Source organism: Sus scrofa, chromosome 7 (assembly GCF_054392235.1).
Source record: "Sus scrofa isolate SSC_HxYL_T2T_F1_AM1 chromosome 7, Sscrofa_HxYL_maternal_Yorkshire_Landrace_v2.0, whole genome shotgun sequence".
In the NCBI taxonomy this organism is placed as follows: domain Eukaryota; kingdom Metazoa; phylum Chordata; class Mammalia; order Artiodactyla; family Suidae; genus Sus; species Sus scrofa.
This window is the reverse complement of record NC_139389.1, coordinates 136,587,004-136,611,314: the sequence shown is the minus strand read 5'-3', so window position 1 is coordinate 136,611,314 and position 24,311 is coordinate 136,587,004. Positions and strand designations below refer to the sequence as shown.

Below are 24,311 nucleotides of genomic sequence, written 5' to 3'. Positions count from 1 at the left end.
ACGCAAAAAACACAAAAACCACACCTCCCCAAACAGTGGCTGTGTTGTCAGGAGGCTCTGGGCTGCTGGCTTTCGCCTTTCTGTCCTGAGACACAGCAGACCAGGTTTCTGCATGAACCGTCCAGAGAGAAGAGCTGCCTGTGGGGCCCTCAGCCCATGGCTGGTTCTGGACGCCTGCTCGAGGCCCCCCTGCCCTCAGGGCACGGACCCCAGAGGAGCCGGGCCGTGGCTGACCCCGCCGTACACACCGAGACCTCGCCTGCCACCCTTGCGGCCACAGCTGCCACTGCCGACAGAAGGCCTCTGTCCAGGCCAGGTCACTTCCCAGGGACGAAGCAGGCCCTGCCCCTCCCAGGCCGACCCAATCGGCCCAGGCGGTCAGCTGGCCCAAAGCTGCAGCCAGGCCTTCACCCCGCCCGACTCCTGGCAGGGCCTTGGGACAGCCTGCCAGGTGGGACACGCAGGACTCCCAAGTGACGCGGGACTCTGCGAGCAACTTCTCATGTAAGTGTGGCCCACACAGTATTCGGGACACACGTATGCTAAGAAACTGTTTATCTGAAATTCAAATTTAACAGGCGTCCTGTGCTTCTCCCTGCTGAAGCCGGCACCTTCGGCAAAGGCTCTGCTCTCCGGGTCTTTAGTGGAGGAGACCCCGGAGGCGGGCGGGGGCACGCCCCCGGCCAGGGCAGGCCGCCTCCATCTGGACCCTGAGACACCCAGACACGGACCCCCGCGCAGCAGCAGCACCTCGGGACAGCAGCCCAGCCGGCCCGCACCAGGCCGGCCGAGCCCACGGCCCAGTGGACAGGGGCAAACGAGGCTTCCCTGCAGGGACCGAAGGGGTCCAAGTGGAAGCAGCCCCACCCATGGGCTACACCACAGGACCCCTGTTTACACCAAGGGAGGGGGGTTGCCAAGAGGAGGGTGACAGAAGTCCAAGTCCAGGGGCACCCCGGCCCTTGGAACCAGTCGCGACAAGCAGGCACGGGGCGGGGGGCCTGGGAGGGAGAGGCAGAGGAGGCCACGGAGGGCCTCTGGGTGACACCCAAGCCTCCCTCTCCAGCCTCGGTGTCTGCGGCCGGCCGGGAGCTGGGCGCCCCTGCCCTGGGAACACTCCATTTACTGAACACGCTGAGCAAGACTTCAGGGCCACAGCCTGGGGTGGGAGGTGAGCCCACACCTGCAGAGAGGCTCTGCGTGGGGAAAGCCAAGGGGCACCGAGTGGGCGGGGGGACGGCCAGACCAGAGGAGGGCCTTGGGCTGGGCAGGAGGGGGTCTGCGCTGAGGAAAGGCGTTCCAGGAGGGCGAGGGGGTGGCACTGAAAGGGGGCAGCTGCGAGGCGGGCAGGAGCCCTGGGCTGCAGCAGCTGGGCTAGGGGCCAACGGACGGAGAAAGCGACTCCGTCCGTGGGGTTCCACGGGGGGCCACCCAGCCTGGCAGTGTATTGAGAGACCCCGGGGGCCTCCCTCCACAGATCGGCTCCCCCCCGGACTGGAGAAGTTGGGAAACCAACAGGCCCCTCTCTGAAGGCCCCCGCCCCCTAGCCTGCTCTCCCCCCGCCACCGCCGTGTCCACCAGGGGCCTGCTGCCGAATGGGGTAAGGGCCCCCATTTCCGTGACACCTCTGAGCCAGAGAGGAGGGAGGGCTGGACAGCGGGGCGGGTGCGCCCAAGGTCACAAGGTTGGCCTGGCACTCGGGGGTCAGCCGGCCAGCGAGAGAGGGTAGACTGAAGACACAGGTGACTTGGAAAGCCAGGCCAGAGCTGTCCTCAGCCCTGACCAAAGGGGGGCAAGTGGGCGGCTCAAAGTCTCCGAGAGGGTGGGCATCTCACCACCTGTGAAGGACCAGATGAGGCCAGCTCGGGACCCCGTGGGGACCCGTAGCACGAGCCTCCTAGAGCCCCCTCCCCACAAAGTGGGGCAAAGCCCAAAGCTGGAGGCTTCCTGGGGCTTGAGTGGGAGAAGCAACAGCCCCAGGAAGGAAGCCCCCACCCCGGATCTCAGCTAGCTCTGCACCCCCTAACCAGGGGGCCACCTGCCTCTTTCCCAAATGCAAAGCACCTCCCTGCTGGGCCGCAGAAACAGGAGACAGCAGAGAAAAGATCAGGGTGCCAGCAGCACGCTGGGGGGAGCACAGGCCGCTGAGGACCTGGAGAGGGAATCCTGCCGGGGAAGCCCCCAGGCCCACGCCGGGCCCAGAGGGCAGCTCCCAGGTGACCGCAGGCTCGCGGCGGGAACGCGGCCGCCACATACAGCTCCCCACCCCCCGAGGGGACCACTGCCCCCCGCCCCCAGCAGCTGAACCAGCCCTCGGCGCCGCCGCGGGGGTGCTCTCCACACCACAAGGGCCCCAAACTCCCACTCCCAGGAGCCGCCAGCACCTCCCAATGCCACGTGCTCCTGCTCCCGAGTTGGGGGGATCCCGCCAGGCGCCCCAGCCCCAAAGGATGCTCTGCGACTCCCAGAGCTCCTCAGCCCCACGCTCAGCCCCCAACAGGTGGGCAGAGCCCCCGCCTGGCCGCTGCCGGCCCAGCCACTACCCCCCACCGGCTCCAGGAGGGGCCGGGCCAAGGGGCCAAGTCGGGTGGCGACGAGCACGGCCAGGGCAGAGGTGGTGGTGGAGGAGCCGGCTGCTCAGAAAAGATGGAGCGGGAAGGGGAAGGAGACAGGGGCGGGGGGGGGGGGCGCAGCAGAGGGGTGGGCGCCGCGGGCAGGAGGGAGGGTGGCCCAGGCAGGCGGCCTGCAGTGGGGGAGGGGTGCAGAGGTGGAGGGAGGGGACCAGAAGTGGGCCGATGGGGGGGGCGATGGGGAGGCGGGCGGAGGGGGAGGGGGGAAGCGGAACGGGGGGAGGGGCGGGACAAGATGGGGGACCCGGGCAGGGGGTGCCGAGGGGGCGCGCGCGGGGGGGAAGGGGGCGGCGGACGGCGAGGCCCGGGGCGCCGGCCGGGGCCTGAGGCGCGGCGGGGCGGCGCGATGGGGGGCCCGGCGGGGCCGCGGGTGGCGGGGCCGGGGCCCGCGGCGCCTCGCGGCGGCGGCGGCGGGCGGGCGGCGGCCTTACCTCCGACCCTGTACATGTTGGCGGCCATGTCCGGCGGCGGCGGCGGAGGCCGCGGGCTGGGCCGGGCTGGGCGCTGGGCTCGGCGCGGGCGGCCTGGAAAATGGAGGCGCGCGGGCGCGGGGCGCGGGGGCGCGGGCGGGCGGGCGGTTTAAAGGGGCCGCGCTGCCGCCGCCGCCGCCGCCGCCGCCGCCGCTGCCGCCGCCGCCGCCGCCGCCGCCGCCGCCGCCGAGGCCGCCGAGGCCGCCGAGGCCGCGCAGGGACCGAGGGCCGCGGCGCGGGCGGGAGAGGAAGAGGAGGAGCGGCCGCGGGGAGGGAGGGGCCTCGGGCGCCACCGCCCACCGCGCGGGCCGTTACCCGCCCCGCGGCCGCGCGCTCCCCGCCGCCTCCCGCGCCCCCGCCCCGCCCCGCCCGCACCCCGGGCCCCGGGCCGCAGCGGCCCATCGGCCCTCCGCCCCGGGTCCGCCCTGGCCCCCCCCCGCCCCCCGCCCGGCCCTTTCCGCGCAGCCTCCCGCCCGAGGGCGCCCTCCGAGTCCGCGCGTTCGCAGGCGCTCGGCCGCCCGCCGCTCCGTGGGCGGCCCGGGCCCTCCGGCCCCGGCCCTCGGCGCCCCGCCCGCACGGCCCCCGGCACACAGTTGCGGGCCGCTTTCCCCCACCTCTCAGCTGGCACGGCCCCCCTGACGGTGCCCGAGGGAGGAGGGGTGGGCGTGCCCGGAGGAGGCCGCCCTCCGGAAGGCGCCCCCCGCCCCCGGGGGGGCCCCCCCCCCCGCAGGCACAGCCCAGACCAGGGGGTGCAGGGAGGCGCGGGGGCCGCGGGAGCGAGCGAGGCTCCCGCCTGTCCTCCCAGCCCCGCGTGTGAGCTGGGCGCCTGAGGTCCAGGACGGCCCGGACGCTGCCCGGGGAGGCGGGTGGGGAGGCTGCTGGGCGGAGGGGATGGAGCCCCGCACGGAGAGAAGCAAGGGGCCGGGTCCAGGATCAACCTGACTGCCAGGGGGCTGCAAAGGAGGAGCCAGCCCTGTGGGACCTGGAGGGGCTGGGGCTCCAGAGGCCCCAGGGCTGACCGCCTGCCAGGAAAGGCAGAGGAGCAGGGGCTAGGTGCTGCTGACATGTAGGCCGTCCCCCAAGTGTCGCGAGGTGCGATGGTCTCCCTCGCTCCCCGCAGGCCTGGTCCCTGCCTCCGGGGCCTGCATCTCCTCATCTGGACGGCGAAGCTGCAGCACTACCTAACAGGTGGACCAAAACTTAATCAGAACCCCCAATAAATACATGCCCAGGCAGCTGCTGGTCACAGAGAGTGCCCACAACGTCCTGCCTGTAAAGTGCCTGCTCCTGCCTCCCTTCTGGAAATAAGACAGCCCCTGGAGAGCAGAGGCAGCTGAAAGGTGGGGGCCGTTTTCCTCCCGGCGCGGGTGCTGGCAGGTGAGTGGCAGTCGGAAGCCATTGGAATTGCACGACTCCCCCAAGGAGGAGGAATCGCCCTCCCAAAGCACCGTGACTTCTAATAAACCCTTGGGAGAGGCCGCCAAGCCCGCGCCCGCTCCTCGGCTGGCTTTCGCCCTGTGTTCCTCTCCCAAGATGGACAGAAAGGAGACTGCACACAAGGCCCAGCCCCTAGACCAGCTCTGGGACAAGTCACTTGGCAAAAAGGACAGGGGTGAGGAGTTCCTGTCGTGGCGCAGTGGAACGGGTTCCATCCCTGGCCTCGCTCAGTGGGTCAAGGAGCCAGCGTTGCCATGGGCTGTGGTGTAGGTCGCAGATGCAGCTCAGATCCGGCCTTGCTGTGGCCGTGATGTAGGCCGGCGGCTACAGCTCCAGTTAGACCCCAGCCTGGGAACCTCCATAGGCCATGGGTGCGGCCCTAAAGAGACAAAAAAAATTTTTGAATAAAAACAAAAAACAAAAATAATTTGATTCTTAAACTCAGAGGAAGGAAGGAAGCATTCATCTAATTTCAGCAATCATGTCTTCTCTCTACATTTTAAAATCTGAAAGGACTATTCTACACTTAGTCTGCATTTCTGTACATGCTCTTGTGTCTGCCTGGGCCTTTAGAAATATCCGAACAAACTTCACCCTGTTAACAGCAGTCTTGAGGATAAAATTCTTGGCGAGATTTTTAAAACTTTGTTGGGTCGCTGAACAGCGAGCAAGGCTTCTGTAAGGCCAACGAAGTCATTGTGGTCAACGGTCAGTGCTGGGCAGCAACTGCATGCTGGCCTGGGGAGGGCTCCAGTGACACCTCCCAGGTGCCCGGCCAGCCCTGGGGGCCGTGCCCTGCGAGGGGAGCCAAGGGCAGCTCTCCCTTCTGCCGGGCGTATCCAGAGGGGCTTCTGCTTCCTGCTCTGAGCCACCTGACCCGCGAGCCAGCCCAGGTGACCGTCCTTGCCGCCACAGGGGCACCCGAGTGGTGTCCCTTGAGTCTGGGGAGTCATACTGGTCCTCCCAGACTTTAGGGAGAGACCTACCTGCTTGGGACAGTTTAGAATGGATGCACAGTGGTCACACTACAGTGTCCCCTCTCTGTGGTGACTGGGCACCCTGTCCTGAGCAGTGTGAGCTGCCCGACCTGTGTGCCCTGGGGCCCCGCCTCTCATGCAGGCTCCCAGCCAGGGCACTGGGGACCCTGGGGCCCCGCAACTCTTGGTTGCTGGGGGCCTGGGCTCTGCGGGAACTGAGCAGCACTCTTACCCAGCCGATGCCAGGCGCCCCAGTGGAAGGCAGGTGCCGCCCCTCAAAGGTCTTCACCCCAAACCTGTCACTGTGCTCAGCTGGTGGCAAGAGTGTGGGGAAGCTGGCTGACCAGCGACCTTAGAACAGTCTCTTGATCACCAAGCGGGCCTGAGGCCATCCTGTGGCCCTGACGTGGGGACAGGGCAGAAGAGAGTTGTGGGCCCCTGGCTCCGAAGGCGGAGGCGGAGAACGGGGGTGGGGGCTCTGGAAGCCCAGCGGGGCTGGCGCCCGAGGCAAGACAGCAGCCCCGCCGCCCGGCACAGCCCGGTGAGGCCGCCTCAGCCTCAGCAGACCCTCCCCTTCGGGGATCTGCCTGAAGGCACTGACTCCGTGGTAGCTTGTTAGGGTGGTGGCAGGAAACCCACACACTTGGCGGACAAAAAACTGTCTCCAGGCACTATCACCTCTCCCTGGACACCAGGCCCAACTGGAGAGGGCCATGGCCTCCCTGCTCGTCCCCCCAGGGCCAGCGGGGGACGATGCCCAGCCTTGGGCCCCAGCTCCAGGGAGGCTGTGCAGCTTCTGCTGCTGTGGTGGGGAGCGCTGGGTGGTCCCAGGGAGTGAGCCTTCGTGCAGGCCAGAGGGCCCTGGACCCACCCCATCTGACACCCCAGGAGGCCTGGCAGGGTGAGCAGGTGAGGCCCTGGGCCTCTGCTGAAGACACGCTGTCCTTGAGAACCACTCGGGGCCCCAGCCCCTGTCATTGCCGTCATAGCTGCTAACACTTCAGCTTAGAGGCTGGGGGTTTTCCTGCCCAGCGTGGTGTCTGGCCCAGGGCAGATTTTGGCCCCTGACACCTCCTCCCCACTTCATTGGGGGGGGGGGGCTGGAGAAGGAGGAGGGGGTGCCATGGGGTCTCCCGTGGCCCTGCCCAAACCTCACCCCTGCCCTTCTCTGCCCCTCGGGACGCGCCTCCCAGCTCCTCCCAGCCCCACCATCCCTGTGGCTCTGCACCAACTTAGAGATGCTGAGGAATACACAGGAACCATTTTTCTTTTTGTCTTTTTAGGGCCGCACCCACAGCATATGGAAGTTCCCAGGCTAGGGGTTGAAGCGGAGCTGCAGCCGCTGGCCTACACCAGAGCCACGGCAACGTGGGATCTGAGGCACATCTGGGACCTACACCACAGCCACAGCAACACAGGATCCTAAACCCACTGAGCGAGGCCGGGGATCGAACCCGCATCCTCATGGATCCTAGCTGGATTCATTACCACTGAGCCACAACGGGAACTCCCGGAGGAACAAAATTATGCCCAAGGGACTCCAGACAGAATGGGGCAGGTGGCGGGCCCAGCGGCGTGACCTTGGACGTCTTCCTAGGGAAGGACCTCTGCGGCCTTACAGTGAGGAGCAGCGAGAGGCAGGGATGGGCAGCAGGGCGGGTCGCAGCCTCTCCGCAGCCGGTCTGCGAGGGGCCAGGCGGGGCAGCCTTGCCCACTAGCCAGTGCACGCAGGACCCCCAGCGCTGCCCTCACCCTGGGCCTGGGGGAGGATCACCTCCTTTGGCCTAAAGCGCCCCCCGCAAGCTGACCACACACACTGCCCCCAGCCCCCTGCTGGTCCGGTGCCGAGTCCAAGGGAAGAAACGCCCACCCTGCGGGCCGAGGCTGGGAGCCTAAGGTCACCTCCCTCCCCCCCTCCTCCCACCTCCTGCCCCCTCCAGCTCGGTCTCCCCAAAACGCAGCCCCGCCTCACCGACCCCCAAACCCTCCACCCACCCCTCAACACGGAGACAAAGTCAGACACCTTCACAGCTACCCCAGGCCCTCTGCCCACCAAACTCCTGGTGCACAGGCAAGGAGGACCGCCTCCTCCAGGAAGCCTCCCTGCCGCCCGCTTCTCCCCATCACAGCATCACCCAAGGTCCATGTGCCCCTGTGGGCCTCCCGAAGATCCAAAGTGAGACCCAGTGCTCCCCGCGGGCAGGCACCAGTAAAGGCGGCTCATGACATCAAAACCCCACTCTCCTGGAAGACTGCTGGTCCCTGCACACCTCTGCTCCACGCAGGCAGGTGCCCAATTCCCGAGGGGGCCATGCACCTCAGCCCGGACTCCCTCCACCCAGGCCAGGTGAGAGGTGGTCCAGGCGCCAAGAGCCACACCCCTCCCAGGCCACCAACAGCTGCTCATCCCCAGGGTAATGGCCCCTGGCAGCCTAGGGGGCCACCCCGGAAGGTGCCACTGCACTGTCCCCCAGGCCTCTCTGGACAGCCTCTTGAAGGCTGGGCTGAACACATCACACCAACTGGGGGGCCTCCAAGGCCTCTGGGGTGTGAGCTCTGAGGAGGGGCAGCCAGACGCCCTCCCGGCCTGTGTCCTCCTCCCTGGCTGGTGGTGACCGTCAGGTGGGCTGTGATGGGGCACAGGGGACGTGCGGCCCAGACCTGGCAGGCTGTCTCCCCAGAACCCACAGGAAAGGCGCTGGCAGACAGACACTGGGCTGAGTGGGCTCTTAAGAGGGCCGAGACCTCGAGGCCTGGGCCTCCAAAGTCACGTTGTGCCGGAAAGGCGCACTCCGGACCAAGGCGGCTTGGAAGGCCTTGGTGGACTCGGCGGTCCTCGGCGGATGGGGGAGGAGCACGTCCTTGTCCACGTCCTCGGACACCAGCTGGGCCACGATCTGCGAGAGGTCCTGCGGGGAGGGCTGGGTCAGGGATCGCAGCGGGCCAGGGCGGGGTCGGGAGGGGGCAGACGGGCGGGGCGGGGGCGGGGCGGGGGCGAGGCGGGGGCGGGGCAGGGGCCGGACCCTCCGCGCGCCCCGCCCCGCGCACCCTGAGGGACTGTGTCCACCCGCCGTCGTTGCCGCCCCGCAGAGCCTGCCGCCGGCGCTGATCGATGCTGAGGCTCCAGCGCCGGCTCGGGTAGCTGCTCTCCTGCGGCTCGCACACCTGCGGGGACAGTCAGGGGTCCGCGCCGGCCACCCTTTGGGGGTCCCCGCACCCACCAACTCTCGTCGCCCTCGCCACCAGGGGGGCGCGTTCCAAAGTTGAGTTGGTCGCCCCTCTCCCCCAGCCAGCACCGGTGAGTAGGCAGGACCTCAGCCTCTGGTCCTGTGGCCTCGCGTGGCTTTGCACAGCAGCTCTGCGCGTGGACACCCCGGCCCCAGCACCTTCCTTGCTTTTCTGTGTGCACTGTCAGCCCCTTAGGCAGTGAAGTCCATGCAGCTGGTTCCCCAGGCATGGCTGGGCAGAAGCAGCCCTCTGGACCTGGCCCCCATGCCCGCCCTGGGGAGGCCCCCAGAACAGGCACTCAGGCTGTATGTGCCTCAAAGGAGGTGGGACCCAAAGTTCAGCCGCCCCCCAGCCCCTCTAAAATGAGAGTAAAGAGGTGTAGGCGAAAAAATAAGGCTCAGATGTCCATAAGGACGCAAGAAGAGTGGGTGGGGCGTCCGTGAAAGAGAGCTGTCCCCAGGAGGGAGGAGGCTGGAAGAGGTTCCCAACTGGGAAAGGCCAGAAGCACGCTGTGCTCCCGTGGGACCCCTCCTCCCCAGGTAGGCTACCTCCGGGAGGACACGGGGGGTGGGGGGATGCTAAAAATAAAAAGAGGATTAAGACAGACTCAATCCCCATTCCTCAAAACCTTAAAAATAGAACTACCATATGATCCAGCAATCCCACTTCTGGGTGTACATCCAAAGAACTGAAAGCAAGCCTCAAAGATATTTCTGCACTCGTGTTCGCAGCAGCATTGTTCACAGTAGCCAAAAAGTGGCTGCAACCCAAACGCCCATCAGCAGACGCGGGAATAAGCCTAAAGGGGCAATGCACACAATGGAGTGTGACCCAGCCTTAGGAGGACATTCTGACACTTGCAGCAGCATGGGTGCCCCTCGGAGACCCTGCGGGGAAGAGCCAGTCACCAAAGAGCACAGACACTGCTTCGTCTGCTCACAGGAGTTAGCGGGGACCCCGTGGGATTTGGAGTCAGAGCATGGAACCATGGCTGCCAGGGCTGGCTGGGTGGGGGTTGGGTTGTGTAACGGGGAGACCTTCAAATTTGCAAGGTAGAAAGTTCTAGAGATGTGTTTCACAACAGCGTGAATATACTTCCCACGACTGAACCACACACTTGAAAAGGGTTCGCATGGCAAAAAAAGTGGATATTTGGACCCGAAAAATGCACATAGAAGGAAGACCGTGAGCGGAGACGGGGGAGAGGCGACTGTCTGCAGCCACGGAGGCTGCTCGGCGCTCGGCGCCCCCAGCCTCGGGGGCACCAACCCGCTGACACTTACACTTTGAACTTGCAGCCCCAGACTGTGAGACTACAGACTTCTGTTGTTTAAGCCAAAAAGTAAAGTGACGTTCCCAGCCTCCTTGCCACTCTGCACCCCCCACGGTGGCAGCCCGGCTGTGTCCCCTCCACCCAGGAGAGGAGGGTCCTTTCTGGGGGAAGAGACCAGCCCCAGAGAAGAGGCGCACAGACACGAGAGTGGGGTGTCAGAACCCCACCCATCACACCCCAGGGCACCGGACGGCTGCTGAGGCTGCCCTGGCACAGGGAGCCCTCCGCCAGCCCTGGTGCCCCACTGGTCAGGGCAGACTGACAGCAGCCCCCCCACTGGAGGAAGCCTCGGCATGAAGCACAGAACCCAAACCACCAGCCAGAGGCCAAGGAGCTGTGACAGGGAGCGAAGAAAGCACGGCACCTCCCCCGTAGCTGTGGTCCTGTCCTCTCCACCAGGCGAGCGGTGTGGGAAAGGACCGTTCAGAGAAGGGTAAGCTCTTTAAAATGAAAAGCGTGGTGTCAGGAGTTCCCGCTGGGCCCAGTGGCTTTTATGACCCGGCTTGCCTCTGTGGCGCTGCCAGTTCAATCCCCAGGCGTTGCCACAGCTGTGGCAGAGGTCGAAGTTGCAGCTCTGATTTGATCCCCGGCCTGGGAACTGCCATATGCTGAGGGTGCAGCTGAAAAAGGAAGAAAAGAGTCAGCTCCGAGTTAAGACCCTTAGAGAGGGTGCGGGAGACTGTTGCCCAAACGCTCCACCCCTCCTGTAATGACACCCGAGCCTGCCCTCTGATACGCGATGGCACAGTGGTTCCTGCTCGAGGGGGTCACCCTGCCCACTGGCGCCCGGCAATCCACAGAATGTTGCCGGGGCACCTCTGCCTGTGCAGACCGAGTGGGCCTCCAAGTGTCCACCACACGGCACAAGCGCAGCCCCCAGGGAGACCTCCAGGAATGAGGGGCACACACCCTGCTGCCCGCGGACCTGCGAGCAGGGAACCAAAGTCCGTGGTTGAGCAGCGTGGACATTTTGGAGCTGCTTGCCTCAGAGCATCGTCACAGCAAATGCTGATCACAGAAATCTGATATAGAAAACAGGTGACAAGGAGGGCCTGGTGGCCTAGCGGGTTAAGGACCCGCGTTGTTGCTGCTGTGGCTCGGAGTCTGTTCCTGGCCCGGGAACTTCCACGTGCCGTGGGCGCAGCCAAACCAACCAACAAAGGAAAAGTTACCAAAATATGAGAAAATGGGAGAGTCAATCACATAGACATTTTTCAGGAAAAAAGAGAACAGAGAACATGCACACGCGTGCACGCACACACACGCACACACCACACACCCCCGGAGGGAACAAGGGTCCAGACTGAAGGGCTTGGGCAGGAGCAGGAAAGGCAGCCGGCTGGCACAGAGGGCAGGGTGGGGAGAGCTCAGAACCGCTGTAGGAGGAGAGAGAGCCCACGTTCCAGAGCCTACAAAGCAGGGCGCTCACAAAGGGGCAGAAGCTGGCACCACCTGGGGGCCCAGCCTCCCTGGAGGCAGGAAGGCCAAGGGGCAATTGCTCACAACAAAGCATCGCTCGTGTGAAGGCAACAGAAACACACGGCCTGGAGCTCCCGTCGCGGCTCGGGGGTAACAAACCTGACTCGTATCCATGAGGCTCCAGGTTTGATCCCTGGCCTCGCTCAGTGGGTTAAGGATCCAGCATGGCCGTGAGCTGTGGTGTGGGTCACAGACGTGGCTTGGATCCCATGTTGCTGTGGCTGTGGTATAGACCGGCAGCTGTAGCTCTGATTGGACCCCTAGACTGGGAACCTCCATATGCTGTGGGAGCGGCCCTAAAAAAAAAAAAAAATAGAAAGAAAACAAACATGTGGAAGTTAAAGTCTCGGGAACTTGAACCTCCTCGGGGCGCTGTGGAAGCTGTGAGATGAGAGCCCTGCCAGGCAAGGCCGCCCGGGGGGAAGGTGGGGCCTGAGCCGGTCCCACAGGAGCCGCAGGAGGGTCCTCGGAGGGACAGCAGAGCCCCCAGAGCTGAGCCGTCAGCCATTTGTGAGCCGAGGGTCGCGGCTTCACGGCACATTTGGGGAAGACGCAGTCGTCACACACAAGATAAGGAAGGGTGCCCAGGCGTCACCTGCAGGGAAAAAGGGGAGCCAAAGCTCAGCTTCTGGGGAAAACTTGCCCTCGCCCAGCTGAGGACCAGGCTCCCTGGGGGCAGCATGCGTGTGAACTGAGGGGCCAAGGCAGGAGGCACGTGCCTGCAGGGGCCGAGCAAGCCCGCAGCCTCAGCAGGACGCCGGCTGGAAGCCAGCAGAGTGTGTTCTTGAAGGTGCAGCAGCAACGACTAGGAGAGCGGGGAGCCAAGGGGGCTGGGGGCCAGCGGGCTGCCCTTCCCCGTTACGGGCTCCCCTGTGTTTATAAAAACAGCACATTTTAAAAGGAGAGATTCAAGTACTTAAGCAGAGGGACCTGACAGCATGCACAGGGGACCCACTCTCACAAGCCAAACAATGGCCGAGCTTGAGGCCTCAGGAAGCACAGACACCCACCCTACACCCACCGCGGGCACCACAGTCACATCCTGCATGTGGCGGCAGAGCCACCCAGTGGGAACCCAGTCACAGAAGGATGAGACACTCCTCTGGGCACAGACACTGGGAACACTGGGGTGGAAGCCCAGGGTCCCCTGGGGGAGGAGCGGCAGAAGGGTGGCCAAAGCCGTCCTCTGAGGACACATGATAGCTCTCAAGCAGAAAGTTAGAAAAAAGCCCCAGGACAAGGGACAAAGAAAGTGATTCAGGATCTAGGAAAAGACCAACCAAAGAAGTTCAAGTTTAAAGAGAGAACGAGGAAAGACTGTTGCATTAAAGTGAAAATAATGGAAAATGAGCACAAACTGGTTCTTTGAGAAACCAGTAGGGAGTTCCCATCGTGGCTCATTGGTACCAAACCTGACTAGTAACCCTGAGGATGCAGGTTCGGTCCCTGTCCTCACTCACTGGATTAAGGATCCGGTGTTGCTGTGAGCTGTAGTGTTGGCCAAAGATGAGGTTCAGATCCCATATGGCTGTGGCTGTGACTGTGGTGTAGGCCGGCAGCAACAGCTCCAAGTGGACTCCTAGCCTGGGAAGCTCCATATACCGTGGGTGCGGCCCTAAAAAGACGGGAAAAAAAAAAAAAAAAGGAAAGAAAGAAAGACAGACCAACAACGCAGAGTTATTATTCTCCTCGTCTCCTCACCAACGCCAGGCAGGTCTGTCCTTATGGTCTTGGCCCATTCGGTCTCTTTCTTATGAATTCTACGTCCACACCCTTTACCCGCTTTTCTGCTCAGTTTTAAAAAGCATTTTGCTGTTATTCTGAAGCAAACTTCATAGATTCTGGCTGGCGAACATTTGAATATCTTAAATATTACTAATATTTTCTTCCAGACGGTCCTGTAACGCTTTGACTCCCCTCGTACCAACCTTTCAAACAGCAGTTCTACTGGCCGGAACTTTCCTGTATGGATTTGGCCTAAAGTGGGCATTTCCCACACAGATTCTAAACACAGGCACATTCTCCCAGTGCTTCTGTGTTTCGGAATTTTTTGTTTGTTTTTTCTTTTTTGCCGGGCCAGGGATCAGACCTGGGTCCCAGCACGGCAGACACACCACTGGTCCCGTTGCGCCCCAGCAGGAACCCCTGCGGTCAGGCTTTAACAGTGTGTGCGCGAGAGGAGTGGTGAGACAGCTGTGGTTTTCTAAATGGACAGCCAGTCACCCCAATATCAATCAAGGAAAAGTCCGCCCCCCCGCTCTGCGGTGCCATGCGGAGCCTAAGGCAAACCCCCAAATTTAAACAAGGATCCGATCCGTCCTGGACTGTTTGTGCTGGGTTGTGGATCTCCTCGCTGGGACCAAGGCCTTGCTCTTATCTATTGTTGTTGTCGTTATTATTATTGTTTGCTTTTTAGGGCCACGCCTGAGCCACATGGAAGTCCCCAGGCCAGGGATAGAATCGGAGCTGCAGCTGCCAGCCTACACCACAGCCACAGCACTGCAGGGTCCAACCCACGTCTGTGACCTACACCACGGCTCACGGCAACACCAGATCCTTAACCCACTGAGCGAGGCCAGGGATGGAACCTGCATCCTCATGGATCCTAAGTCAGGTTTGTTACTTCTGAGTCACAACGGGAACGCCCTGTTCTTATTTTTTAAAACGCCCTTTTTTTTTTTTTTTTTTTTTTCTTGGATCCACCTGCGGCATGCGGAAGTTTCCCGGTCAGGGATTTAACCAGTGCCCAGGCAGCAACCTGAGCCATTAGAGTGACAACCTGGGATCCTTAACCTGCTGAGCCACCAGGGAGCTCCTGAAGAAATTATTATGAAACTTCTTTAATTCCGAGCAGCTAAATTATGGAGACGTTTATTACACAACAACAGATAACAATTCACCGCTGGAAACACTATGTACTTTTAAGATAAAGTTTTCAAAATTCATGAAAAGTGTTTTTCTTTTTTCTTTCTTTCTCTTTCTTTCTCTCTTTCTTTCTTTCTTCTTTCTTTTTTTTTTTTTTTTTTCTTTAGGCTATGCCCACAGTACATGGAAGTTCCTGAGTCAGGGATCAAACCCACAGCACAGCTAGAACCAGAGCTGCCGCAGTGACAATGCCAGATCCTTAACCCACTGAGCCCTGAGGGAACTCCAAGTGTTTCTTTTTTTTAAGTCAGGAGTACCTGAATTAGTTATTGGGGGAATTCTGAAAGGTTGAAAACATGGAGTCCGCTGGTGGCATATGGCTAAGGATTCAGCATTGTCACTGCTGTGGCTCAGCTTCAATCCCTGGCCTGGGATTTCTGCAGGCTGCGGGCACAGCCAAAACACCCAAAGCGCCCGCCGCCTTGAGCCTTCCCACCCAATAACACGGGACAGGTTTCCGGGGCATCCTCGGCCGGTGAGTCACATTTCGCAGCGTCCTCCGTGCGGGTATCACACACGCACAGGTTGCTTCTAGGAGCCGTGGTTTCTGCTGCTGGAGGGAAGGGATCCCTCCCTTCTTCCTCTGCATTTTCTGGTTGTTTTCATCGTATTGGAAGCTGTCACGTTTGCATCGGGGATCACTTAGCCAGTCTCCCTCTTTTGCGCCTGGTCTTTTACTTTCCTCGGTCTGCGTGGATTTTAGACAACACGTCAACTGCAAACAGTGACCGTTTCATCTTTTCCTTTTAGGTCCTCACGGCTCACTCCCCTTCCCGACTCTGGCACCGGCTCCCGCTGCCGGCCAGCCGTCTCACTGCGGTGACGATGCCCGCCTGCCGCTTGAACGCTGGGCGGCCCTTTGGACGACGTGTGCCGCGGGCCCTGCTCGCTTGGCAGCTCACGGAAAGGCCCAGGTCTTCCTACGTTCGTTTGTTTCCCAAGGTGGCTGACAGGCAGGCAGGGAATTTTTCGACGCCCAGGAGAGAATCACGTGAGCTCCCTCCTCCTGCTACTGACGAGAATTTTATCAGTAGATTTCCAAGCAGGACACGGTTTCCTCGTGTTTATAAGCAACGTCCTGTATTCAGAACACACGCCTTGAGCACAGTATGTCTTCTGTGTCCTGTGCCCTCCTGGGCGCTGGGGACAGAAACGTGGCGAACAGGGTCCCCGCACCGCAGTCCCGGAGGCCGGAGCCCGCGGTGCTTCCTCCCAGGGCCGTCAAGTCTGCGGCTTGGCTGGACGTGCTTACTGCGCGTTCAGGGCATTCAACCCGTGCTTCACGCATCGCTCCTCCTTGGCTCTGGCCCCTCCTCGCCTTCCCCAGCACTGCTGTCCGGGGATGCTGGCTCCCTACGTACACGTGGCCGCTCTGGGCAGCATGAACCTTGCCTGACTCGTCTCTGGCTGCGCCCGAAGTGTGCAGAAGTTCCCGGGGCTGGAATAGAACCTGCGCCACAGCAGTAAAAACACCACATCGTCAGCCCCTAGGCCACCAGGGACCACTTTAGAGTTGTTATTCGTGTCTTCAGGTGTTTGAAAACCAGTGTGAGAGTTCCTGGCGTGGATCAGTGGTAGCAAACCCAACTAGTATCCGTGAGGATGCAGGTTCGATCCCTGGCCTCGCTTAGTGGGTTAAGGATCTGGTGTTGCCATGAGCTGTGGTGTAGGTCGAAGAGGCGGCTCTGATCTGGCGTTGCTGGGGCTGTGGTGTAGGCCGGCAGCTGGAGCTCCAGTTGGACCCCAAGCCAGGGAACTTCCATATGCCACGAGTGTGGCTCCAAAACCCAAAAAAAAAAAAAAAAAAAAAAAAAGAGAGAGAGGAAGAAAATCAGTTTGTAAGACAATCCAGATCATCAGGATTCAGGGTCTTTGCTTTGCTCCCCATGCGGTGAGACCCCGTGGTAAAGGCACCCCCCACCTGGTGCGTGGTGCTGGCCCCGGGGGCTCCATCCCGCCGGCTCTCTGGCGAGGACCCCCGTGCCCGCTCGGCTGCACCATGGGCCCTCTGGGTGGTCCTTCCAGCCTCTCGTCTTTCTCCCGCTTGGCGCCAAGCTCCCCGTCTCCCAGTCCCTCCACCACACGTCTAAGCTCTGTTCTCCTCTGTTTACTTACCAGAAGCTCTTTCATCTTCCCACGTTCCCTGGGAAAAGCGGACTCCTTTCTGTGCTATACACAGGGGCAGGGGACGCTTGTCTCCCCCCCGCCCCCGGGGACGTCTTTCTAACCTCCCGGGTTGGTGCTGCCTTGGCCGTCTCAGGGCCCCGCTCCGCGCTCCCGTGGGACGGGGACAGCGGTCTCTCCAAAAGGGCAGCTGTGATGCCGGCTACCACTCGGCCACCTGCTGTCCACCTTCCCGCTTCATTGCTCCCACCTCTCAGGGTCTCTGTCCCTGGGGCATCTGCTCCCCAGACAGGTTTCCCGCCCTGCTCAGGGGTGAGGGGACAGGAGGTGTTGCTGAACTCCCTAGGCTCCAGCGGAAAGAAAAGGCGACTGCTGCTCTCCTCGCCGAGTTCAGCATCCACGTGCCCAGCCAGCCACACCCGGCGATGACTGTGCTGCTCAAGGCTACGCCTCTTTTTTCTTTGCTCTTTTGGTCACATGACGCCTTTTTGCTGAGACTGGCATGTTGAAAGCACTGGGATGGCGCGTGTGGGATTTCTCATGGGATTGCTACAGATTTATGGCTTGGCCACTTCTTTCTGAACGCGACTGTGGGCTGCCCCCGAGCTTCCGGGTGCTGCACCCCACCCACAGCTCTGGCAGGGCTGGGCGGGGCTGGGCTTTCTTGGGCCACTGCAGGTGAGGGGAGGGCTGTGCGAACCACAGGGGAGGCCCCTGCAGCCAGCTACAGTTCCCTGGGGCCCCAGGTCTGCACCCTGGGATCCACCTGTGAGAGACCTGGCCTCACGCGTGCATTTAGTTTGAAATGGGAGGAGACTGTAAAGGAAACGATATTTTAGAACCCGCGAATGTGCCCCCCACATGAACAATGCCACGCCGGCTTCGGATCTTTTCCTCGAGAAATAAAACCTATTGATAAGGTCTGGAGCAAGGCTCCCGGTCCACCCCAGGCGCCAGGAGCCGGTTCGGTCCCTGCCTCAGACAGACGTGGGCAGTGACCACGAGCGGCACGGGGCTGCTCTTTGCTGGGAGTCCCCGCAGCGGCCAGGACGCTTTCCACCTGCTGTTCCCTTAGCTTCTGAGACTTTTCCATGTGGATTCCTAGGGGCTCATTCATGGGGTCACTGCCCTTCTGCTCTCGCCTGAAGCAACGGGCGCGTCATCTAACCACCCCCAGGCCCGGACCACCGGGCGCCTGCTGCCGGACGGACGAGGGGCGTTTCTCCCGCTCGGATCCCCGCACCAGCAGGGGCGCCGACCCTGCTGCCGGCACCTAGGCCGCCCCTGGCCTTTCCTAGTTTTGTCAATTCAATGTCTTTTATGTCCCTGACACCTCATAGCATTTAGTTCTCTCTCTGGTCAGTCGGGGCTCCCCTTCGGCAAAAGGCCTGTGGGTTCTGGGCGCCGTCCGCCCCTTTCCCGCAGCCGCGTGTGCGTGGCCCGCTGGGCGCTCCAGCCGCACCCGGTGCTTCCTCAAGGGGAGGTCCGCACGGGACGGCCTGCGATCCGTTTCGTACAACCTGCTGGCCCCAGCTGGCCCAGGCTGTGGTCTCCAGGCCAGACTGGCAGAGCCCTGCAGGACTGGCGGTTGGAGCACCAGGGCCATCGAGGCCCCGCACCGCCTCCCTCCCAGCCTTCAGGGACGCGCACCGGCGCCGGCTGCGCTCCAGGTCCCCGCCGTCTCCGCTGTACTTCGCGCTCACCGCTGTTTCCTTACAGCTCGGGACCAGCTCCCGCTCAGAGGCCCGCCCTTCTGTGCCAGGCCGACCTGGCTGGCTGCCGGGAAGCTTGCTGTCTGGGACTTGAAGGGGCTGGTTTTGCTTCTCCTCCACAGGCAGCTGTGCCTCAGCAGACAGTCTCTGGGTCCTTTTTTGGGGTGTGTCTTTTTAGGGCCGCACCCTCAGCATATGGAAGGTCCCGGGCTGGAGGCAGAACCGGAGCTGCAGCTGCCTGCTTAAGCCACAGCCACACGGGATCCGAGCTGCATCTGCGGCTCGGGGTATCGCCAGACCCTTAACCCACTGAGTGAGGACAGATCAAGTGCACATCCCCACGGACACCTGTGTTGAGTTCTTAACCTGCTGAGGCACAACGGGGACTCCCCCCCATTATTTTTTTTTAACTGTGATAAAATACACATAACAAGATGTACATTCAGTCATTTTTACATGCACAGCTCACTGGCCTCAGTGCTTCCACACTGTCGTGCAACCGTCACCGCTCTCAACTCCGAACTTTTCTTCTCCCCACACTGAGCCTCTGTCCCATGAACTCTAACTCCCCATCCAGACACCACCGTTCTACTTCCTGTCTCGAAAGTGGACACTACCAGGGACCTCACGTCGTGGCCATATAGCGACTGTCCCTCTGGGTCTGGCTCAGCTCACTCAGCCCACGTCCTCAGGCGCATCCGTGCTGCAGCAGGTGCCAGAACGTCCTTCTTCTTTAAGCTGAATAACACTCCGTTGTATGTTTTTCCCACATTCATCCGTCAGTGACATTTGCTTTGCATCCACCTTCTGGCGACTGTGAGCAGGGCTCCTGCAAACATGGATGGGCAGGATTCTGGGTCCCTGCCTTTGCCTCTTGCAGACGTCTGCCCAGAATTAGAGCTGCTGGGGCTCGTGGCGGTGCTGTGCCTACGCCTCTGAGGACCTTCCGTCTTGCTCCCCGTGGCGACTGCACCATCTTACGTTCCCGCCAGCCGCAGACAAGAGTTCCGATTTCCCCACATCTTCACCTTGTTCTTTTATTTAAATTATTGGCATTTGTCTTTTTAGGGCTGCATCCACGGCACATGGAAGTTCCCAGGCTAGGGGTCGAATTGGAGCTGTAGCTGCTGGTCTCCACCACAGCCACAGCAACACCAGATCCGAGCTGTGTCTGCAACCTGTTACACCACAGCTCACAGCAACGCTGGATCCTTAACCCACCGAGCGGGGCCAGGGATAAAACCCGATTACTCGTGGATACTAGTTGGCTTGGTTACAACTGAGCCACAATGGAACTGCCCCTTGGCATATGGAGTTCCTGGACCAGGGATCAGATCCATGCTGCGGTCTCAACCTAAGCCACAGCTGTGGCAATGCTGGATCCTTAACCCACTGGGCTGGGCTGGGGATCGAACCTGCGTCCCACTGCTCCCAAGACGCCCTGATCCCGTTGCACCACGGAGGGACAAGTCCTTGGCCCGTTTTTTTCTTTTAAGGCCACACTTGCGGCATGTGGAACCACAGCGCACGGCAACAGCAGATCCTTAACCCACTGAACGAGGCCAGGGATCGAACCTGCAACCTCATAGATCCAGGTTCTTTACCACTGAGCCACAACGGGGGTGCCCTTTGCCCACTTTTGAATCAAGTGATTGTTGTCATTGTTGCTTTCAGAGTTCTCTAGATACTCAAGGCATTAATCCCTTAGCGGATATGGAATTCGCAAGGACAGCTGAATCGTGAACCACATGGGTGTGAACTGCATGCATCTACTTCTAGAAGGATTTTTTAAAAATACCCATGTGTTGGGAGTTCCCGTTGAGGCGCAGTGGTTAACGAATCCGACTAGGAACCATGAGGTTGCGGGTTCGGTCCCTGGCCTCGCTCAGTGGGTTAAGGATCCGGCGTTGCCGTGCGCTGTGGTGTAGGTTGCAGACGTGTTGCTGTGGCTGTGTTGGAGGCCGGCGGCTACAGCTCTGATTCGACCCCTAGCCTGGGAACCTCCACATGCCACGGGTGCGGCCCTAAAAAGACAAAAAGACAAAAAGATAAACATTAAGAAAAAAACGTGTGCTGTGATACTTCATGGTCTGTGCTGCTTGAGCTTTTGCACGTGGAACTTTGGATGCAGAGGGTCAAACTGTAAAGTTTTGCTCAGATTTCTGACGACTGGGGGGTCAGCACCCCCAAGCCTCGCAGTTACGTTCTCCCCCGTTCCACAGGTTGACTGTCCCCTCTGTTGATGCCGTCCTTTGACGACCAAATTTTTAAATTTCGATCAAGTCCCCTTTACTTTGACTCCTGTCACCTGTACCACTGGTGTCACACCCAAGAAATCATTGCCAAACCCAACGCCACAAAGTTTCCCCTGGTTTTCTTCAAGAAGTTTCACCGTTTTCGCTCGAAGGTGTATGCCTTTGATCCATCTCAAGGTAACTTTTGTCCTCAGCTTCAGGCGAGAGCCCGACTCCATCCCTTGGCTTGGAGACAGCCCGTGTTCCAGCACCACGTATCTGGACTCTGCCTGCTGCCACTCGAGAGTCTGGGCAACCGTGTCCGTTATTTTGACTTTGCTCGTGGTGTGTTTTTTGCCTGGATGAGAGTTTGTTTTCCACGTGGTTGAACGTGTCCATCTTTGCTTCTACAGCTTCTGGACTCTGCAGCGTGGTTCCAAAGGCCGCCTCCTCCCCACCGTCACAAAGGGATCTGCCCAGAGTTCCTAGTCCTCTTGTGGTCTGCTTTTTCTTCGCTCAATGCGAGGGACGGCGTCCAGACAGCTCCCAGTGTCCCAGCACAACTCATCACCCCGTCTACGCTTCCTCCGCGATCCGAGATGCCGTCGAAGCCTGCACGCAGTGCCCGTGGGCATCTGGGTCAGTTTCTAGGTCCCCATTCGGTGCTGCTGCGCAGGCGTCACGTGACAGGACCCCGTCGCGTTGATGACGGACGAGCTTGACATGAAGTCATAGCTGCTAGAGCCGGACCTATTCTTGCTTATTTCTCCACCTGACCGTTTGCCAAGTCGAAAAAGGAAGACGAGCGTTTAGCGTCTTCATTGCGACGTCACTGGGTTGGGACAGGCCTGGGACAACCCTCTCTGCCGGCGGGTCTCCCTCTCCAAGAGCACGCGGTCTCTCCCACTGCCAAGTTTCCGCTAACACCTCGGGGTGTCCTAAAGTTTCTCTCAGGTTTCCATGAGTCCTGCTAGGCTTCTTCCTGTTGTCGAATGTGCCTTTCGGAAGTCTCCCTGTGGCTCTGTGAGTTAAGGCTCAGGCGTTTTTACTGCAGCAGGTTGGGTCACTGCTGTGGGATGGGTCTGATCCCTGGTCCGGGAACTTCTGAATGCCGCAAGTACAGTCGATAGGAAAAAAAAGAAAGAAAACAACAAACAAGTGTGCCTTCTCCACTCGCCTGTCCTCTGCATCTGTTGATTACATCCGTAGCGGCTACAGGTTTCTGAATGGTTGTCTGTACCCTCTGCCTCGCCCCGTCTCTGCACTGACCTGGCACGGTCACGTGCCTCCCGTGGTGCCCGCATCGCCGCCTCCCCAGGGCTCCCTTCCGGGTCCCTGTCGTTTGGCCGCAGGGCCAGTCCTTCTGAGATGGCGCAGGTCACCCTGGTCGCGGCCACACCCCCCACCGCTGCCCTGCTCTGCCGGGCCTGTGCTCCCTCTGATGCCCCTTTTCCGAGGTGTTTCCCGCTCCTTCGCAAGAGATCGCCTTCAGATGTCCGGCGCCCTGCACTGTTAGTTCACATTGGAAGTGGGGATTAAGATGCAGCGAGCAGCACGGGGGACCGGGGCTCAGGAGCCAGGGCAGCTTCGCCCACCGGCATGTGGTCGGCCCCTCCTGCCTAACTCCGTCCTGTGGTTCTTGCCTTCTTCGGCGCCCTGTGTGGCCGTTCCAGCAGGACAGGTCGCGGGCAGAAGGGCACAGGCTCGCCCAGCCTTCTGCAGAGGCCTGTCGGGAGGGGTCTCCTCAGACCTGACGTGGCTGCCCTTCTGGGGGCCGCAGCAGGGGTGGGCGGCGTCCACGGGGCTTGGGCCGGGAGGGACAGGGGCGAAGGGAGCAGTGCCGCTGACTCGTGTCACCCAGGCTGGTCCCTGAAGGACGAGGCCTGACAAGGGGCCAGAGGGAGATCCGGAGGACGATCCCACGCCACGGGGAAGACTCCCTGCAGGACAGCCGGGGAGCGTCGCCTGCTGTGCACCTCAAGGCCGCAGCAAGCGGCTGACACTGCCCCAGGGGCTGCAGCCCCGAGGGGGAAGAGGTGGGAGGACACCAGAGGGGCGACCAGGGTGTGGGGAGCCCCCTCACCCCCACCCCAGGCAGGGACGCCCCGGCCCCAGGAGCCTGCGGAGATGGAGACGGGCCTGGGCCCTTGCCGTGCAGCTTCCCGCTGGCGCGCCTTTCCTGCTCTGCTGCCTCCCACCTGCCCCCCATCTCCCGCCACCCCCGACCTACAGCCACCCACCCACCACTCAGAACTGCAGACACAGCAGGTGGCCCCTGCCTGAGGGCCGCCAGGCCAGGAGGGATGTCCCCAGGTCCCGCGCCCTCCGGAGCGGCTCCTGCCGTGACAGCCCAACAGGCAACTTGCTGGTGGTTTATATCCTGGACGACCTGTCCCGAGATGCCGGCCTCATGAAAGCCGACGGTCTGCTCGTTTGGTCCCCCAGCACCCCCAAAGGTGCCCCACAGGCAGTCGGGCGGGGGCGCGGCTGGTGGGGTGCACGGAGCCCGCGCTTTCCCCCACCACCTCTTACTGTCAACCTGCCATCACACATGTGCACACACCGAACACTCGGCTGGCCACAGCCCAGCTCCGTCTGGCCAGGCCCTGCCCCCTGCCCCCCCAGGGAGCCTTTGCCTAGGAAGCATCCCTGGGGCAACAGCAGCTGTGTCCCGTCTGCTCACGGCTGCGCAGCAGCGGGGCAGCTGCCCACGTGCTCACTGGGGGCAGACGGAGGTGCCTCCAGATTGGAGCTGTCACACAGCAGAGCTCCAGGAGTGTTTGCTCATGACCTCTGGTGACAAATTCCTCCTGCTGACCGACTGTTCACCTACCTGGTCAGGAGGACGGTCCCTGCCATGGGGGCAGAGCTCCCCTGCCTGGGCTCCCCCAGCTTGGTGCCGCCTGGTGTCGGGGTGGCCACAGTGGTGGGAGGCAAGAGGGGTGCACGCCCACCTTGGTTTCCACTCGGGGCTCTGGGGAGGAGAATGCTGACGCTCTGTGGTCCTCGCCTCAGCACCTGCTTCTTACCCAAGGCCATTCGGCCCTCCGCCAGCTTGAGAGGCCCCGTCTCCACCCACACCGCCCCCCCCAGCCAGTGCTGGGGGTTCCAGGGGTGCAGAGGCCACGGCTTCCTTCAGCTTACCCAGTCCTGAGTCTGCAGCACCTGCTGACTGCCGCTCTGGGCACTGGGCTGGCCCCAGGCCATCGCTGGGCTTGGCGGGGCAGAGGGCTGCCCGTTCGCTTCAGGCAGCCACGACTCTGGCTTCTTCCCCTTGAGGGCCTTAAACCAGGGCTTCACGCCATCCATGTCCAGCCCCTTGGGCTGTTCAGCTGCACCTCTGGGGCTCTGGGGGGAGGGCCCCACCTACCTGGGCCCCTCAGGCAGAGGGAAGCCGCGTCAGGGTCTGCTGGGCTCATCCTCCAGCCACTGGCTAGACAGTGCTGGGTGGACCTCAGCCAGTGAGCCCCAAAAGGTCCCCCACACTGGGTGTCCTGGGTCTCCCAGCTCCTGCAGCTGGTTTTCACATGGTCACCCCAGGCTGGAGCAGCTACAGCAGTCCCCTGCCCTCCCGCAGCCTCCCCCAGGGAAGCCCCCTCTCCCACCATGGCTCCAGATCCTTGGCTTCCCCCTCCGAGGCCCTGGGGTGACTTCTCAGGAAGAATGACCAGGCCACCAAGAGAGAAAGGAGGCACTGCCCGCCTCCCCTCTCCAGACCCTTGTGACCTCACCTCTACGCCACCCCAGCCACACCCCGAAGCC

General features: G+C 61.7%; 3 protein-coding genes across 10 annotated transcripts in view; all 3 read right to left on the bottom strand.

Annotated features, from left to right (window-relative positions):
• The window catches only part of MTA1 (metastasis associated 1), a 34,792-nt gene extending 31,440 nt beyond the window's left edge, over nt 1–3,352 (bottom strand). For 4 of the 8 annotated variants that reach the window (XR_002341126.2, XM_084967130.1, XM_021081638.2 and 1 more), the window contains exon 1: nt 3,062–3,352. Coding sequence is in view for 3 of the 8 variants with exons in the window: in XM_084967130.1 (XP_084823256.1) it covers nt 3,062–3,089 (28 nt within the window). In the remaining 5 variants the exon portion in view is untranslated. The remainder of the gene's footprint in view (nt 1–3,061) is intronic. The other 4 variants (XM_084967135.1, XM_084967133.1, XM_084967134.1 and 1 more) reach the window with 2 other exon arrangements.
• Nucleotides 3,353–4,984: 1,632 nt separating this feature from the next.
• TEX22 (testis expressed 22) lies at nt 4,985–24,004 on the bottom strand. Its single transcript, XM_021081557.2, has 3 exons — nt 23,694–24,004; nt 8,563–8,679; nt 4,985–8,423 (listed from the first exon to the last, which is right to left on the bottom strand). The coding sequence occupies exons 1-3, from the start codon at nt 23,856–23,858 to the stop codon at nt 8,244–8,246; spliced, it is 462 nt and encodes a 153-aa protein (XP_020937216.1). The 5' UTR covers nt 23,859–24,004; the 3' UTR covers nt 4,985–8,243.
• PACS2 (phosphofurin acidic cluster sorting protein 2) overlaps nt 18,749–24,311 on the bottom strand; it is a 63,630-nt gene continuing 58,067 nt past the window's right edge. The window contains exons 24-25 of the transcript XR_014809366.1: nt 21,521–22,668; nt 18,749–19,415 (exon numbers count right to left, since the gene is read on the bottom strand). The gene's annotated coding sequence lies outside the window, so the exon portion shown is untranslated. The remainder of the gene's footprint in view (nt 19,416–21,520; nt 22,669–24,311) is intronic.

Coding starts and splice junctions, on each gene's coding strand:
- TEX22 (XM_021081557.2), bottom strand. CDS start 23,858: ATGGATGGCGTGAAGCCCTGGTTTAAGGCCCTCAAGGGGAAGAAGCCA. Junction 8,680..23,693: donor TGCTGCAGACTCAGGACTGG/GTAAGCTGAAGG, acceptor CTGTCCCCGCAG/GTGTGCGAGCCGCAGGAGAG. Junction 8,424..8,562: donor GGTGGACACAGTCCCTCAGG/GTGCGCGGGGCG, acceptor CCCTCCCCGCAG/GACCTCTCGCAGATCGTGGC.